Below are 17,824 nucleotides of genomic sequence, written 5' to 3' on the forward strand. Positions count from 1 at the left end.
GTGTCTGTGTGTTCTCATCATTTAACTCCCACTTACAAGAGAGAACATGCAGTATTTAGTTTTCACTTTCTGCTTTAGTTGGCCAAGAATAATGACCTCCAGCTCCATCCATGTCCCTGCAAAGGACATGATCTCATTCTTTTTTATGGCTGCTTATTCCATGGTGTACATGTGCCACATTTTCTTTATCCAGTCTATCATTGATGGGCATTTAGGTTGATTCCATGTATTTGCTATTGTGAACAGTGCCACAATAAACATACATATGCTTGTGTCTTTAATAATAGAACAATTTGTATTCCTCTGGGTATGTAACCAGTAATAGGATTGCTGGATTGAATGGTATTTCTATCTTTAGGTCTTTGAGGAATCACCACATTGTCTACCACAATGGTTGAACTAATTTACACTCTCATCAGCAGTGTATAAATGTTCCCTTTTCTCTACAACCAGCATCTGGTCTTTTTAACGTTTTAATAGTAGCCATTCTGACTGTTGTAAGATGGTATCTCTTTGTGGTTTTGATTTGCATTTCTCTAATGATCAGGGATGTTGGCTGCATGTTTGTCTTCTTTTGAGAAGTGTCTGTTTAAGTAAGGGTCTTTTTAATGTACAAATGGAACATGGAATACTTAGTATTCAAAAGACGTTAATCAAATTGTTTTTGTTTTTTTCTAAATTTTGTAGTGTGTGATTAATAAAGTTTCACGAATAGAAGAAATAGACCCAGATGTTGTTGTGAAGTAAGTATAAATACATTGATTGGTGGTTATCAGTCAGGTAAAAGATGATACATGCAAATTAGAATAATTTGAGGTAGATTTAGTAAAGGAATTATTTACTAAGGTGTGAGCAGGGTGTAGGAAAATCACAAGCAGCAGTGCAGAACCTTTAAGGGACAAGGGAAGACAGCAGTTAACAACTGAGGAGAAAGGTAGTTGAAAAAAAGCTTTAACATTGAGTAGAGGGAAGCAGTCACATTGGGGCAACCCTTGAGGAGAGAGCTAGAGGAGTAGGTACCTTTACTCCTTCAGTCTCCATAAGGGCTCCTCATTGGCCAAGCCCACAGATTAGCCTCCCAGAGCGGAGAGCAGGATGGAGAGGGACAGAACATAGATATGGAGAGGTGAAATTGAAGATAATTAGTTACAGGGGCATAGCAAGTATTACATTTAAATTGCTATGTAATTTGGCTTCTAATTGGCTTTGAGAAATTTGAGTTTATGATTTTGAATTGCCCATGTTTGTATTTTTTTTATTTTCACCCTAGAAATTCCTTTTCTTGGCCAGGCGCATTGATTGATGCCTGTAATCCCAGCCCTTTGGGAGGCCGAGGTGAGAGAATCACTTGAGCCCAAGAGTTCAAGACCACCCTGGGCAATAAAATGAGACCCCATCTCAAACTAAAATAAACACTAAAAAATAAGTTGGGCATGGTGGCACATGTCTGTAGTCCCAGCTACTCAGCAGGATAAGGTAGGAGGATGGTTTGATCCTGGGAGGTCCAAGCTTCAGTGAGCTGTCTGTGATTGTGCCACTGCATTCTAACCTGGGCAGTGTAGTAAGATCCTGTCTCAAAAACAAAAAAAAGACAAAAGAAAAGAAATTCATATTCTGTTCTTTTAAGTGATAGTGATATTTTGTGACTGAATTTCTTTTTCATATGGATACTTAAATGTTATTAACTGGCTTAGATATGAATAGCAATATGTACTACTATGAAGCTTTTCTGGGCCAAACTGACAGAACAGAGATTATGGAGTATTAATTTCCACACTGTTACCTGGGGAAAACTCAATTTCAGAATTAGTCAAAGCAACCGTAATAATGAGAGAATTGTTAGTGGTTGGAAAAAAAAAATAAGTCATTGGGATACTGTTAGAACCCCAATGGATGTGGAGAGTCGGTTACTTTTTAATTTTCTTCTTCCCTAGGAAAGTTTCTCAGTATAAGTAGCGAACTTCCCGTATATCAAGTGTTGTAGTATTTTTTAGAATAAACTCTTTGCTGAAGCTGCATTTATTAAAAATTTAGAGTAGTACGTCATTTTGGTACTGTAAAACATATCTAGGGAATGAATTATATTTTGTATTACTTTTTTTCACTTTGAAGTTAATTTGTGTCAACTGTCAATATTAATATTGGCAGCTGCTTACATGGTACTTTTAAAAATGTGTCAGTCATTGTTCTAAGTACTTTTTATTAACTCATCTAACATTTGCAACCTATAAAGTAGGTTCTATCACTTTCCTCATGTAAGATGAGAAAATTGGAGCATGAGGGGGTTAAGTCACTTGCCAGAGCAACAGGGCTAGCAATTCCAATAAGCTGTTGGTATTTTAAACCAAGGCATTGTGGCTCCAGTGCTCTTAACTACCATGCCATATTACCTCTCATATGATATTTTTAAAGTTGAAATTAGAAAAGCAGATTATTAAATTTTGGGGAAAGATGTTATGTTTCCATTTTTATTCCAGAGTATATCTTCACATTTATTTCTCTGTGGTTTATTCATTCAGTGGTCATAAAGCTTGTTGATATGAAATTGATACATGATATAGTTAACTTACCAGTCTTAAAAATATTTAAGTAAGTCATAGCTCTTTAGTAACTGACCTCTTCAACATTTTAATTAGGTATCTAGATAAAATTGCATTTTATTACTAGATAGTATTTACTTTCATTTCTTCCATTTTGTAGATGTTATATTGGCCCTGAGACAATCATTATTTTTGTTTGAATTATTTTTTTTCTAGGCTTGCAGATCAGATGAGAATGTTGAATTTTCCCCAGTGGTTTGAGCTGCTCAAGGATATTTTCTCTAAGTTTACAATTTTCCTACAGAGAGTTAAGGTAAGCTTATATATTAGTTTGTCCTGAATATCCCTAAAATTAAGTCAGCTTTCTAGATATATAATATGTAAATAAAGAATCAAACTAGAATAAAACACAGTTTTTTTGTTTTTGTAATTTTTCTAAAGAGGCTTGGTTTTAAATAATTTAAGTATCTCAAAGCTTAAATTTTAATAATTTATAATTTAATAACATATTAATGAATATGCTTACTTGACATTAAATATTATACAGTAATATTTCCTCTGGTGATTTTTTGTTTTTCTTCTAGGTTATCTAAAGGTACAATATTGTTAAACACTCCAAAATCCACCCCAAACCACCGATTTTGCTATATATTCAATGTTGATATAAGTGTTTTTAAATGTGTTGTTCACATTCAAATTACCTTGCTAATTTTCTTTCTTTTTTTTTTTTTCTTTTTGAAATGGAGTCTTGCTGTCACCCAGGCTGGAGTGCAGTGGCATAATCTTGGCTCACTGCAACCTCCGCCTCCTGGGTTCAAGTGATTCTCCTGCCTCAGCCTCCCAAGTAGCTGGGATTACAGGCACCCGCCACCACTCCCCACTAATTTTTGTATTTTTAGTAGAGATGGGATTTCACCATGTTGGCAAGGCTGGTCTCGAACTCCTGACCTCAAGTGATCCGTTCCCCTTGGCCTCCCAAAGTGCTGAGATTATAGGTATGAGCCATTGCACCTGGCCACTAATATTCTTTATTTAGATTTTTATTTCATTTTTTGGGCAGGAATGCAATCAAGCATCATGTATAAGATTTAATCATTTTGTCTCTTTAGTCAAGCCACTTAATTTTAAGCCACTTAGTATAACAAAAAGAACAGGTCACGTAGCATTTTACAGAAGATGTCAGACTCTAATATATATTGATTTGAATCACCAACATAATAGCTTTGTTTTAAGAAGAACACAGGCCAGGCCCAGTGGCTTACAGGTGCAGTCCTATCACTGTGGGAGACCAAGGCAAGAGGATCACTTGAGCTCAGAAGTTTGAGAACAGCTTGGGCAACATAAGGAGACTTCATCTCTACAAAAATTTTTTGAAAATTAGCCAAGCATAGTGGTGCCACCTGTAGTCCCAGATACTTGGGTGGCCGAGGTGGGATGATCACCTAACACCAAGGCTGCAGTGAGGTGTGATTATGCCACTGCACCCCAGTCTGGCCAACAGAGCAAGACCCTGTCTCAAAAAATGGGCTGGGTACAATGGCTCATGCCTGTAATCCCAGCACTTTGGGAGGCTGAGGAGGGCAGATCACGAGGTCAGGAGTTCAAGACCAGCCTGACTAACATGGTGAAACCCCATCTCTACCAAAAATACAAAAATTAGCCAGATGTGGTGGCACATGCCTGTAATCCCAGCTACTCAGGAGGCTGAAGCAGGAGAATCGCTTGAGCCTAGGAGGCGGAGGTTGCAGTGAGCCGAGATTGCGCCATTGCACTTCAGCCTGGGTGATAGAGACTCCATCTCAAGAAAAAAAATGAAAAAATACAGTCATTAGGAATTACCATGTGTAACAGTTAAAAGGGGCCATTTGTGAAATTAGATATTCTTGGAGTTATCAAGTGTTAGCATTGTGTTTTATATGCTAGTTAATATCCCCAGCATCTCCTGAGTACCATGTTAAATAGTACAGGGGACTTTGGTACCTGTGTATGACATGAATTTTTCTTGATTCACATTGGAGCAATGCTAAGTTACATGTGTAAGCTCTCCAACCAGGTTCACAAAAGTTTTATAGAATGTGATTCACTGTGCTTAATTTAGACTGCTTCTAAAATGTTGATCCTACCTATTAATAGTGATAGACACAAACTCATATCTATAGATGTTTAATAATTAGGCCATGTTTTCAGTTATATTCTGACCGTGACCTTATCATCACACACTTCAATTATTGCATGTCTAGATATATAGAATTCTTATATTGCATAATGTAGAATAGACCAACTTTCTGCCAGTAATTTTTTAAAGTACAAGTAAGTCCTCAGTGTCATGGATAGGTTCTTGGGAACTGTGACTTTAAGTGAAACAACTCACACCAAAGCCATTTTTTCATTCATCATTATAGTAAAACATTTCCTTCAATTTTTAAAAAATAACATTGAAGGAAATGGTGTTATTTGAGAACCTGCTGTACATTGTTTCACTTAAAGTTACACTCTCCCAGAACCTATCATCTATATTAAGTGAGGATTTATTGTAGTTATTCCACTTTAAGGCTCTATGTCAGTTAAACTATAAGTAGAGTTATTTTATGTATGTGCATATGGAAACTGATTGATTATAGTTGTAATTTCCCATTTTCACATTTGGACCACTTAAATTAGTACTCATGTACAACATCTTTGCAGATAACATATGAAATATGGTACTTTTTTCTGTGAAAGAAGTTTGTGAATCTACCAAGTATTATTTCACTGAGAAATAATGTTAATTACAAGCTGTTCATTTTTACTGAAGAATTTAAAAATAACTAAAAGTTGGAAAGAACCCAGATGTCTAACAATAGAGAAATGGTAAAATAAATTATGCTTGACACATTCTTTACCATGGAATATTATATACCGCCAAGGATTTTTAATGGTAGGAGAAAACACATACATTGTGATATTCAGTTAAAAATGCAAGATATAGGGCTGGGCGTGGTGGCTCATGCCTGTAATCCTAGCACTTTGGGAGGCTGAGATGGGTGGATCACGAGGTCAAGAGATTGAGACCATCCTGGCCAACATAATGAAACCCTGTCTCTACTAAAAATACAAAAATTAGCTGAGTATGTGAGGCAGGAGAATCACTTAAACCCAGGAGGTGGAGGTTGCAGTGAGCCAAGATTGCACCCCTGAACTCTGGCCTGGTGACAGAGTGAGACTCTGTCTCAAGAAAAAAAAAGAAAAAAAGCAAAAGCAAGATGGAGATGTACTTATATAGTATGATCTCACCTATGTCAAAAAAAATTTTTTTAAATCTCTTTATCTTCCTAGAACAAGGAGAAAGCTTGGCTTTTTTTGTGGTTTTCTTTAGCTGGTCAGATTTTATGTCATATAACATTTTTATTCTTTGCTATTTTCCCTAAATTTTCAAAAAGAGAAGTATTTTATAATCAGAAAAAATTTTGTTTTTAAATAGCATTTACCACATTACAGGAATAGACTATTTGAATTTATATGATTTACCAGGGTTAATAATTTACTTTCCTACATGCTTGCATTTATTTCTTTAAGACAAAGGATATCCTATATGTTACTTTAGTATTATACTTTTTTATGGGGCGGGGGAGACAGAGTCTTGCTTTGTTGCCAGGCTGGAGTGCTGGAGTGCAGTGGCACAATCTCAGTTCACTGCAGTCTCCACCTTCCAGGTTCAAGCAATTCTCCTCCCTCAGCCTTTAGAGTAGCTAGGATTACAGGCATCTGCTACCTCACCCAGCTAATTTTTGTATTTTTAGTAGAGCCGGGATTTCACCATGTTAGCCAGGATGGTCTCAATCTCCTGACCTTGTGATCCTCCCGCTTTGGCCTCCCAAAGTGCTGTGATTTAGTATTATACTTTATAAAAGACACTAAAGCATAAAATTTCATCCAGAATTTACAATAGTATTTTTATTTTGAATGGATAAATAATAAAAGATTGGGATTTATAAATTTTGTATTTGAGTAATTGTTAACAACTTGAGGATCTATTGCTGCTAATTGTATTTTTTTAGTGTATATTTTTTATTTATTTTTGGTCATGGTAAAAATAAACATATAAAATTTATCTTAGCTGTTTTTAAATATATAGTTCAGGGCATTAAGTTCATTTGCACTGTTATGCTGCCATTACCAACATCTATCCACAGAACTCATTTTATCTTGCAAAACTGAAACTCTGTACCTATTAAATAATAAATCTGGGCCAGGCGTGGTGGCTTATGCCTGTAATCCCAGCACTATGGGAGGCTGAGACAGGTGGATCATCTGAGGTCAGGAGTTTGAGACCACCCTGGTATCATGGTGAAACCCCATCTCTACTAATAATACAAAAATTAGCTAGGCATGGTGGCGCATGCCTATAATTCCAGCTACTCAGGAGGCTGAGGCAGGAGAGTTGCTTGAATCCAGGAGGCAGAGATTGCAGTAAGCCAAGATCACACTATTGCACTCCTGCCTGGGCAACAAGAGCAAAACTCCATTTCAAAAATAACAATAATAATAATAACTCTGGCCAAGCTGGGGCTGAAAGTCCCAACCTTCTAATCCTGCCTTAGTCTTTCAGGTGACCAACCTTCATCCTCAGGCTGTGTAGGAGCCCTGGGCTACTGGTCATCTCTTTAGCATACGAAAACGTTTTTACCACTCGAGATTCCAAGGCTTTTAGGAGCTATATGCCCGGAAATAGGGACAAAAACCAAATATAGGCCTGATATAGTAGCTCACGCCTATAATCCCAACACCTTGAGAGGCTGAGGTGGGAGGATCATTTGAGGCCAGGAGTTTGAGACCAGCCTTGGCAACCTAGCAAGACCCTGTCTACACCACACACACACACACACACACACACACACACCAGCCTTGGCAACCTAGCAAGACCCTGTCTACACCACACACACACACACACACACACCAGCCTTGGCAACCTAGCAAGACCCTGTCTACACCACACACACACACACACACACACACACACACACACCAGCCTTGGCAACCTAGCAAGACCCTGTCTACACCACACACACACACACACACCAGCCTTGGCAACCTAGCAAAACCACGTCTATACCACACACATGTTCCCTCTTTTCCCCATCCCCTGGCAACCACCATTCTACTTTCTTTCTACTTTCTGTCCCTATGAGTTTGACTATTCTAGGTATTTCACATAAGTGAAATCATACAATATTTATTCTTTTTTTTTTTTTTAGTAGGGGTGGTAGGAGAAGGGCCTAAGGAGAACAGCAGTGCCATTATGGGTTTTTCATGAAAAAAGAGAGCTAATCTTTCCAAGTAGCCGTTGGAGGGCTACTTCCAGTGGTTGAAAAGACTTGACAGAATTTAGAGGTTAAAAATCCTCAGCCTCACTGTGATCTGTATGAATGTCTCCAGTCTAATTTTCAGGATCTCATTTCTTCCCAGTAAATGCCTTAACTTTAATGGAAGACAACTTGAAAGGTTGAGAATTTAACTGATGTTGTAATACATTCACTTGCAGAATGAGATTCTAGATTTGGTTTTTAGAAAGTTCAGCCCTGTAGCTTCAGAAGATAAGAATTTCGTTTAGGACAGATATGGAAGTTTTAATATAATTTATGTGGAACTTGAGCTAAAAATTTGAAGCCCTAAGCTCATGATACTCTTTCCCCACTTTCTCTAGAGCAATTAGAAGCAATCAGTAATCTCATCATAACTCTTAGTTTGACTAAAATCTTCTCAGGTAGCCAATACATGATCACTCAGAAATTCCCCTTCTATAAGCACTTGATCTGGAGTATCAAATGGCAATATTTTGTATATGTCTTTTGCCACATCATGTCATAAACAGAAAATGCCCTTTTCACCACTGAAAACAGTGTCATAAATGTAAATCTAATTAGATTAGAAAACACTTCCAAAAAACCAGGGGCAAATTCAGAAACCTTATCCTTAAGGTACTGCCCTCTAGAATCACTTCTAGTACCAAAATTTATATCAGTAATGGTTCAGTGAGAAAAGCAGAACCAGGAGAAAATGTACATTAAGAGACTTACTGCAAGAAACTGGCTTACACTTTGGTGAGGGGTAACTAGCTGAGTCCAAAATCTATAGGGCAGGCCCATCAGGAAGGACATGCTGGAACTGACAGCCAGAGGCTGAAGCTGCTGTCCATAACTGAGTTTCTTTTTCTTTTGGGGAAACTTAGCTCTGGTTTTAAAGACTTTCAATGAATTGAAGCAGGCTAATCCTCATTATCTGGCATAATTCCCCTTACTTGAAGTCAATAGATAATATCGTTTATTCACATCTTCAAAATACTGTGACAGCAACATCTAGATGAGTATTTGATTGAGTATCTATCGAGTATAGCTTAGCCAAGCTGACACATCAAAAAGGACATCACAAAAGATATGCTCAAGTAATAGTAGCAGGTTGCCAAACTGCCTTCTTGGGATGGAGTGACAAACTGTAAGCCCTTTATATAACATTTCATTTTTGAGTACTCTGTTATAGTTCAGAGTCAGGGATAGACTTCTCTTCTCTAGGTAGTAGAGACAATATTTATTCTTTTGTGACTGACTTATTTAATGTAGCTTAAGGTCCTCAAGGTGCCATCTGTGTTGTAGTGGGTTAGAATATTCTCCCTTTATAAGGCTGAGTAATATGAATAATATTCCATTATATGTGTATACACTACATTTTGTTTATCCATTCATTTGTCAATGGACACTTTGTGTTTCTCCTTTTGGCTATTGAGAATACTACTGCCATGAGCATGCCTATGCAAATGCCTCTCTGAGGCCCCCTTTCAGTTCTTATTTTTGTCAATCCCCGAAGTGGAACTTATGGATCATATGGTAATTCTATTTGTAATTTTTTGAGGAATCTTCACACTGTTCTTCATAGCAGCTGTACCATTTTACATTTCCACCAATAGTGCACAAGGGTTCCAATTTTTCTACATCCTTTCCAACACTTGTTATTTTCTGGATTTTGTGAAAGTAACCATCCTAATGGGTATGAGGTGGTGTTTCCCTGTAGGTTTAATTTACATTTTTCTAATGATAAGTGTTGTTAAGCATATTTTTATATGCTTATTCAGCATTTTTATGCCTTTTTTGGAAAAAATGTGTGCCTATTATTTCATGGGGTGGTTTGGCTTTTTGTTGTTGAGTTGTACAAGTTCTTTACATATTCTGGATGTTAATCCTTTATCAAATATGTGATTTGCAAATATTTCCTCTCATTTCATAGGTTGCCTTTTTACTCTGTTAATGATGTCTTTTGATGCATAGAAGTTTTTCTATGTTGATGTAGTCCAGTTTACCTATTTTTTTGTTGTTGTTGCCTGTGTTTTTCATTTCATATTGAAGAAATCAGTGCCAAATCCAGGGTCATGAAGCTTTTTCCCTGTATTGTCTTCTAAGTGTTTTATATTTTTAGATCTTATATTTAGGCCTTTAATCGACTTTAGTTTTTATATGTAAGATAAGGTCTACTTTCATTCTTTAGCATGTGTATATTCAGTTTTCCCAGTACCATTTGTTGAAAAGGCTGTCCTTTCTGCATTGAATGGTTTTGCCACCCTTGTCAAAAAAACATTTTATTATATATGTGAGAGTTCATTTCTGGGCTCTCTGTGTTCTATATGTCACTCTTTATGCCAATACCACACTGTTATGATTACCATAGTCTTGTAAGTTTTGAAATTAGGATTATAAGACCTCCATAATTCATTCTTTACTATTAATTGTATTTTGACTTTTTATTAAATTCTTGTCTGTGGATTAGGCTGATTCTTATAGGTAAAACAGAAAACAGCTTTTAAATGAAGCTTACCTTCTTTTCAAGGAATTCTTAGCTTGTAAATTTTATTTCGTTGTATGGACAAATAATCCTAGTCTTATTTGTCAATATCAGTTATGATATTTGTCAATATCATAATGACAATATCAGTTGTCATTATGGCTATCACTGTAGTTACCAGATATTTCATTCACTCCATTCTCAAGATTGGAAAATTATATTTGGTTTAGCTGTCCTGGTGTTTTTGAAACATGGACTTGTCTACAGACTGTGTAAATGATAGTTCGGAAAGTAAACCATGTATCTACTGTTGAACCTATTGTATATTTTAAAGTCTTATTTTTTGGATACCAGTCTTCTGGCATCCCTAAGCAAGAATGGCTTTGGACTTGGATAAAATAATTAAATCTTCAAAAGTGTAGATACAGTGAAAACAGCAAAGAAGAAACCCTAAGAGAATAGCTGATAAACTTTATATGGAAAATTTTAATAACTGTATAAGCTAAGATGTTATTAAAAGGAATGAAGTATTCAAACTAGTTTAAACAATGCAAGGAATGTATTGGCTCTGGTAATTAAAACCAAGTTCGAGACTAGGAAAGGCTTCTTGCATGGTTTTGTCTTGGTTCTCCAGCTTAGTTTCTCTGTTTCCAATTCAGCTTTGCCTTTCTCTTTCCACTTGGCTTCGTCAGTTCTAGGTCTGCCACATTTGCCACAATTCTATACCACCTAGAAGTTTTCTATTTTTTACTTAGAGTTTTACTTCTTCCATCAGCAATGAAACTTCTTTATTGATTGAGCCAAATTTACAGTTTTTCACCTGGAATTATTCTGTTTAAGTCATCAAATTAAAGTTCTTGGCGTTAATTGATTGAACCAGTTTAGGTCACATGCCCAGTCACTGTGGTCAGGAAAAATGCTGTGCACTAATTATTAGTTTAAGTCTGTATTTTCTTCTCATCTCTAGCTAATCATGAGCAAGGAGGTTGGGAGTACACTGAGTGGGCTATTTAGGACTGACACTTGAAGCTGGAAGGTGGGCTTCTTTCTACTCAAATTACATGGCTATTGTACCATGGAAAAGATGATGTAGAATAGATGTTAGATAGGTCTATCATCATGATCTTTTTATTTTAAAAAGCTAGAATTGACAAGACAGAAGAGGTAAGGAAAAAGAAAGGCAAAAAAAATGAGGGAAGTAAGTATATCAAAGATTCGACAGTAGTGAGGATTAAAGCAGCAGTAGCGGAGCACCAAGTTTCTGACAATAGAGAAGTTAGTAAGCAACGAAGAAAGAAAAAAAATGCAGTATTTATAGTAGACACTTTGGTCCTAAAGGTCATGAAGGCTGTATCTTCTGTATATTCTATGGACTACTGTCTCATTTAAAATGCTTTCAGTTCCAAATAACAGGAAACACAACTCAGAGTGTCTCAAATAGTTAAGGGGATTTATTAGTTCATATAACTAAAAAAATACCCAGAGGTAGATCAGCCTTTAGGTGCTTCATAGAGAGATTATTGATGTCATCAAGGCTTAGCTTTATTTCTTTGCAGTTCTCTCTTCTATGTACCTTCCTAATCATTAAGCTCAGATCGTGGTGGTTCCAGATACTTGACCTGAAGTTGGAGTCTGCTTCCCTAGAACCATGTAGATTCCAAAATACAAATCAAGGTTTTGAGAAAGGGAGAAACAAATTGTAAGACTGTAACTGTGAATGTTAAAATAGACAAGTAGCCTTTTATTTCTTAATTGTCCACAAAGACATTAGTTTATATAAATTTACTCTTCATTCACCTAGCTTTCAGTGTTTATTGAGCATTTCCTATTTGCCAGGCACTATTCTAGGCATTAGGATTATAGTATCATGGAATGGAGCTAACATTCTAGTAGAAGGAGACCTAGAATAAACAAAGATAATTTTAGATAATGATAAATGTTGTTTTTTTAATTTATTTTTTGTTTTTGACAAAAACTGGATAATGGGATAGAGTTGCCAACAGGAGAGTCAGGGAAGGCCTCTTTGAGAAAGTGACCACTGGTGCCAGAACCTCAGTGATGAGAAAGAAATATGTGCAAAGATCAAGGTGAAAAGCATTCTGGACAAAGGAAAAGCAAAGGCATTGAGGTGGGAACAATCCTGGAATGAGGGAAGAGTAGAAAGGAAACTAGAATGTCTGGAGAGTAGTGAATAAGTGAGAGAGTAGATGAGAAAAGGAGAGAGATAAGTAGGGGCTAGGCATGGTAAGTGATAGGGATTCCTTTTCTTTTAGGCAGGCATGTCAATGTATATGATTCTCTGACGGGCAAGTTATTTTATGTTTAGTGTAACATTTTTAGGAGGTCAGAGAAATATGCAACATATTTTAGGGAGATTTCCATTTTAAAAATTAGTTAAAATATCGGAACTTTATTTCTAAGCTTTAGTGAACCCATTTCTCCTGGGCAGTTCTTTTTTGTGTCACTTTTCCTATGTAATAAAAAAGATCATTAGAAATTCTGATATACATGACTGACTCATTTACGATTGTAGATGTACAAAATTACATGCACATTATTCTCTTTTCGGAACTTCAGGTAACAGATATTTTACGTTCCTTAAAAGTATGTCCTATTTTCTTGTAGGCAACGTTAAATATCATTCACAGTGTTGTTCTCTCAGTTCTTGACAAAAACCAAAGGACTAGAGAATTGGAAGAGATCTCACAACAGAAGAATGCTGCAAAAGATAATTCACTGGACACAGAGGTGGCTTATTTAATCCATGAAGGCATGTTTATAAGTGATGCATTCAGTGAGGGTGAGCTAACACCTGTAGCAGTTGACACTACCTCTCAAAGAAATGCATCTCCAAATAGTGAGCCCTGCAGCAGTGATTCTGTATCTGAGCCAGAATGTACTACTGATTCTTCATCCAGCAAAGAGCAGACAGCATCATCTGCTATTCCAGGAGGTGTGGATATTCTGTGAGTATAGTGGCTACTGCCAAATTGACAAGATTTTGAGTCATGTTGTTAATGGCTTCAGTTATTGATTATTCAGTTTATTGAAAAACCATGTAAATTTTAGAATTTAACAAAAATATATTTTATGAAGTATATCTTTTTAAAAAAATGTATGAGAGGTAAGGAGGTGAGCGTTGGAAGTAACTGAGAATTGTAGAGTTTTAAGACTGGAAAAGAACTTTAAAGACCATTTTATTAAATGACCTCATTTCAGTGATAAGGTAATTGATGCCCAGAGAGCTTCAATGACTTACTTAAAGTGACTAGTGGCAGAACATTTACTGGAACCCAGGTCAGCTATTGCTTTGGTTTTTTCTTTCTTCTGTGTCACCTTTGTAATTTATATGTTGTGAAAATCTGTTTAATTTATAACTTTTGGTTTTTCAAAGAAATGAATTTCCAAATGGATCATGTCTTTTCTTAAACCTTAGTTTTAAAAACTTCTTATTTTGAAATAATTTCAAATTTGCAGAAACATTGCCAGAATAGAAGTAAAAAAACTCTCATATAGCCTTCATCCAGATTCCCCAGGTATTAATAGTTTACCACATTACCCTCTGTCTCCCTCCCTCCCTTTTTCTCTTTCTGTCTCCTTTAGTCTCTTTCTTTATCTCTTATATTAATATCTTTTCTGAATCCTTTGACAGTCGGTTACAGACATGATGCACTATTATCCCTAGGTACCTGGTGTATATTTCCTAAATACAAGAACATTCCTATATAACCTTAGTATACTGATTAAATACAAAAAAATTGATATGATAAATTATTAATATTACCATCTAATCCACAGATTTCATTTAAACAAAGTTTACCAATTGATCCAGTAATCTCAGTTATCAATAAAATGGAACCAATAAAATCTTTCTGGTCCAAGAATATAGTTTGGATCTAGTTATTGTTAAGAATAACTATACTTTTATTATATTTATGTAAATCAACTCAGTTATCTTTATGTAAGTCAACTTATGGTCCTGGAACTTATAAAGGTTACAGTTACAGCATAAAGCCAGCTATAATGCTGTTCTTCAGTAGAAACAAACAAAACCCTGAGCCATATATTAATAAAAATAGTTTTTTCTGTATTCAGGCTAATATTTTTACATTTACTAGTTAGGGTATAGTCTAAAGCTATAAAAAAAGATGTGTAAACTCTGTAGCTTAAACAATATAACATTTTGTTTCTTCATGTAACATTTCAGAGGTAGGAGATCTTCAGCTGAGAAGACAGCTCTACCTTTCTCAGTGTGTAATTTCCACCTGTGTCTAAGGCGGCTGTTCTAGATTTTAGCATTTCATTTTCATCCCTAGCAGCAGGAAGGAGAGGACAAAGTGCTGATGATACCTTCCTTTGTTTTGTTTTTTAAACATTTTAACAATAGCCATGCAATTTGGGAAGAACTAAGCCTCACCTTCCAGCTTCAAGTATTATACGTATTCAACTTCCTCTCCTCAGCCCTTTTATGATCCTCTTGGAACATAATGCACATATGGCAAAATGCACCAATTATAAAGTGCTCAGCTCAACTAGCACAAAGTGATTGTGTTGGTGTAATTTTCACCCACCTCAAAAAATAAAACTTTACCAGCTCTTCAGAAGCCCTTCTTGCCACTGTAATACTACACTATTCCCTCCCACAGGAAACCATTAAAACAATTGGTTTTTCCAGTTTTTAAACTTTATGCAAATGGAATCATATATTTGCTCTTTTGTCTCTGACTTCTTTCATTCAGCATTACATTTCCAATATCTATCCAAGGTTGTTGCATGTAGCAGTAAATTTTTTATACAAATAATCCATTTTATAATATACCATAATATATGTATATATTCTAATTTGATAAGATTTGGGTTATTTTCCTTTTGGATTGCCATGAACATTCTAGATAGCTTTGGTGCGCATGTTATAAGCATTTCTGTGGAATATCTACCTGGGAACAAATAAAGTATGTGAATGGTCAATTTAGCTAATGCCAAACAATTTCTTAAAGTGGTTGTACTCATTTACACTCCCCTCAGAAGTGTGGAACAGTTTGTGTCACTCCACATCTTCCTTCACTTTTGATATTGTCAGTCTTTTACATGTTAGCCATTCTGTTGGGTATGTCACAAGTGTAGTAATTTTATTTCCTTGATGATAGGAGAGCACCTTTTCATACATTTATTGGCTGCTGGGATATCCTCTTCTATGAAGTGCCTATTCAAGGCCTTTACCAACTTTTCTATTGGTTTATATTATTTCTTATTGATTTATGTTTCTTTTCTCCTGAGGCAGAGTCTTCCTTTTGTTGCATAGGCTGGAGTGCAGTGGCGTGATCTCCGCTCACTGCAACCTCTGGCTCCCAGATTCAAGCAATTATTCTGCCTCAGCCTCCTGAGTAGCTGGGATTACAGGCACACGCCACCATGCCCAGCTAATTTTTGTATTTTTTTTAGTAGAGCCGGGGTTTCATCATATTGGCCAGGCTGGTCTCAAACTCTAGACCTCGTGATCTGCCCACCTCGGCCTCCCAAAGTGCTGGGATTACAGGTGTGATCCACCAAGCCTGTCCTGATTTATAAAGGTTCTTTATGTTAGGTCAGTACAAGCCTTTTGCCAGTTGTCCATATTGCAGCTGTGTTTTCCCACTCTATGTGTTGACTTTTCTCTCTCTTATTAGGGTTTTTGGTGAACAAAAGTTCTTAATTTTAATATAATTCTATGATTCATTACTTTCCTTTATGATTTATGCTTCCTTTGTGTCCTATTTAAGAAATCTTTCTCCACTTTAAGGATTTGAAGATATTTTCTTGTTAGTGTCTAGAAACTTTGTTTCTGTCTTTTTCACATTAAGACCTATAGTCCATCTAGGATTGATTTTTAGGTATAGTATAAGGGTTAATATTTTTCTCTCATATGGATATGTTTTTGACATTGCACCATTTGTTGAAAAAGCTGTCTTTCCTACTGCTCTATAATGTCACTCTTACCATAACTCAAATATTCAGATATATGTGTAACTGTTTCTGGACTCTATTTTGTTCATTTTTCTGTCTTTACACCAGTACCATTAAGTAAGATTGTCTTAGTTATTGTAGTTATTATAGCTTTTTTTTCTTAAATAATTTTTTTTTGTAGAGACAGGTTCTTGCTATGTTGCCCAGGCTGGTCTCAAACTCCTGGCCCCAAGTGATTCTCCTGTCTCAGCCTCCCAGAGTGCTGGGCATAACCATCATGCCCCAGCAACTGTAGCTTTTAAATTCATACTAATATCTGGGAGAGTAATTTCTCCTACTTTTTCTTCTTTAGGATTGCCTTAACTCTTCTTGGTCTTTTACAAATCCATGTACATTTTAGATTTGTTCTCTGTTACCTTCACATAGATTTGTTTATATTTTATTCTTTCTTTTTAAAAACAAGCACAATCCAGATTTTGCACTTGTTACTTCCGTTCATATCCTAGTGGTCAGCATAGTTACATGACTATATCTAGCTATAAGGGAGACTTGAGAAATAAGTCTTTAGCTTGTTGACTATTTGCCCAGTTAGAGCTGTCACTGTGGCAAAAGAGAGATACTGAAACATGGTTAGCTTTATGCTACACCATTTGAGATCCTATTAAACCAGATGCAGTCTCACAGTTTTTATCCTTCCCCTCCTACCTCCATTGTGGCTCACTTTATACACTGAACATTCTCAGGCTTCCCCAATCACATCCTCCTACAGCATGAAGCATAGGTTCTGTAGATGATTCTATGTTCAGTAGACGCATGTATGTCTGGGAACTACCCAACCTAAAGGGGCAGTTAATTAATTGAGTATATTTATATGTGTGAGTCTAACTAGTTCTTTCATATAAGGGCCCTGGCTATGCTGTATTAAGTGTTTTTGCAGTATATAATTGAATCACCTATATAGAACATATAAAAGACTGCATGATGTTTTAACTTTGTTAGTAGTAGATTTTCCATATTTTCTTCAAAATAACCTGCAATTTTGTAAGTTTATCACAGTGCAAAAATGGGCACAAAATAGGAAATACTAGGCAGGAATTGGGAAGAGAAAAACAATGGAAAAGATTAGAAAGAGTTGCAAAGCATAATGTCTTCAAGTTTCATCCATGATGTAGCATGTATCAAAATTTCCTCTTTTTCAGGCTGATGAATATCCCATTCACATGTATGTGATATAAACATATATGTGTGTGATATATGTATATGTCTTGTATGTATATATCACATTTTGTTTATCTGTTCATCCATTAGTGGACACTTGTGTTGCTTCCACGTCTTGACTATTTCGAATAGTGATGTTATGAACTTTGAGTTTACATATAAATCCTGAAGATCTTACTTTCAATTATTTTAGATATATACCCAAAAGTAGAATTGCTGGATTACGTTGGAGCTTGTTTCTAGTTTTCCTATTGATGTGAAAGTTAAGAGATCTAACTGAAGTTAAAAAATAAAAAATCTTTTTAAAAGCAGAA

The 17,824-nt window shown here is 35.9% G+C and overlaps 1 protein-coding gene and 1 long non-coding RNA gene across 8 annotated transcripts in view; one reads left to right on the plus strand and one right to left on the minus strand.

Annotated features, from left to right (window-relative positions):
• The window catches only part of VPS54 (VPS54 subunit of GARP complex), a 99,227-nt gene that overhangs the window by 36,533 nt on the left and 44,870 nt on the right, over positions 1-17,824 (plus strand). For all 6 annotated transcript variants that reach the window (XM_035272432.3, XM_078349192.1, XM_035272433.3 and 3 more), the window contains 3 exons: positions 688-743; positions 2,757-2,853; positions 12,975-13,315. In XM_035272432.3, the coding sequence (XP_035128323.1) occupies positions 688-743; positions 2,757-2,853; positions 12,975-13,315 (494 nt within the window). The remainder of the gene's footprint in view (positions 1-687; positions 744-2,756; positions 2,854-12,974; positions 13,316-17,824) is intronic.
• LOC128929623 (uncharacterized) overlaps positions 1-17,824 on the minus strand; it is a 59,267-nt gene that overhangs the window by 36,270 nt on the left and 5,173 nt on the right. The window lies entirely within an intron of this gene.

Source organism: Callithrix jacchus, chromosome 14 (assembly GCF_049354715.1).
Source record: "Callithrix jacchus isolate 240 chromosome 14, calJac240_pri, whole genome shotgun sequence".
NCBI classification, from domain to species: Eukaryota; Metazoa; Chordata; class Mammalia; order Primates; family Cebidae; genus Callithrix; species Callithrix jacchus.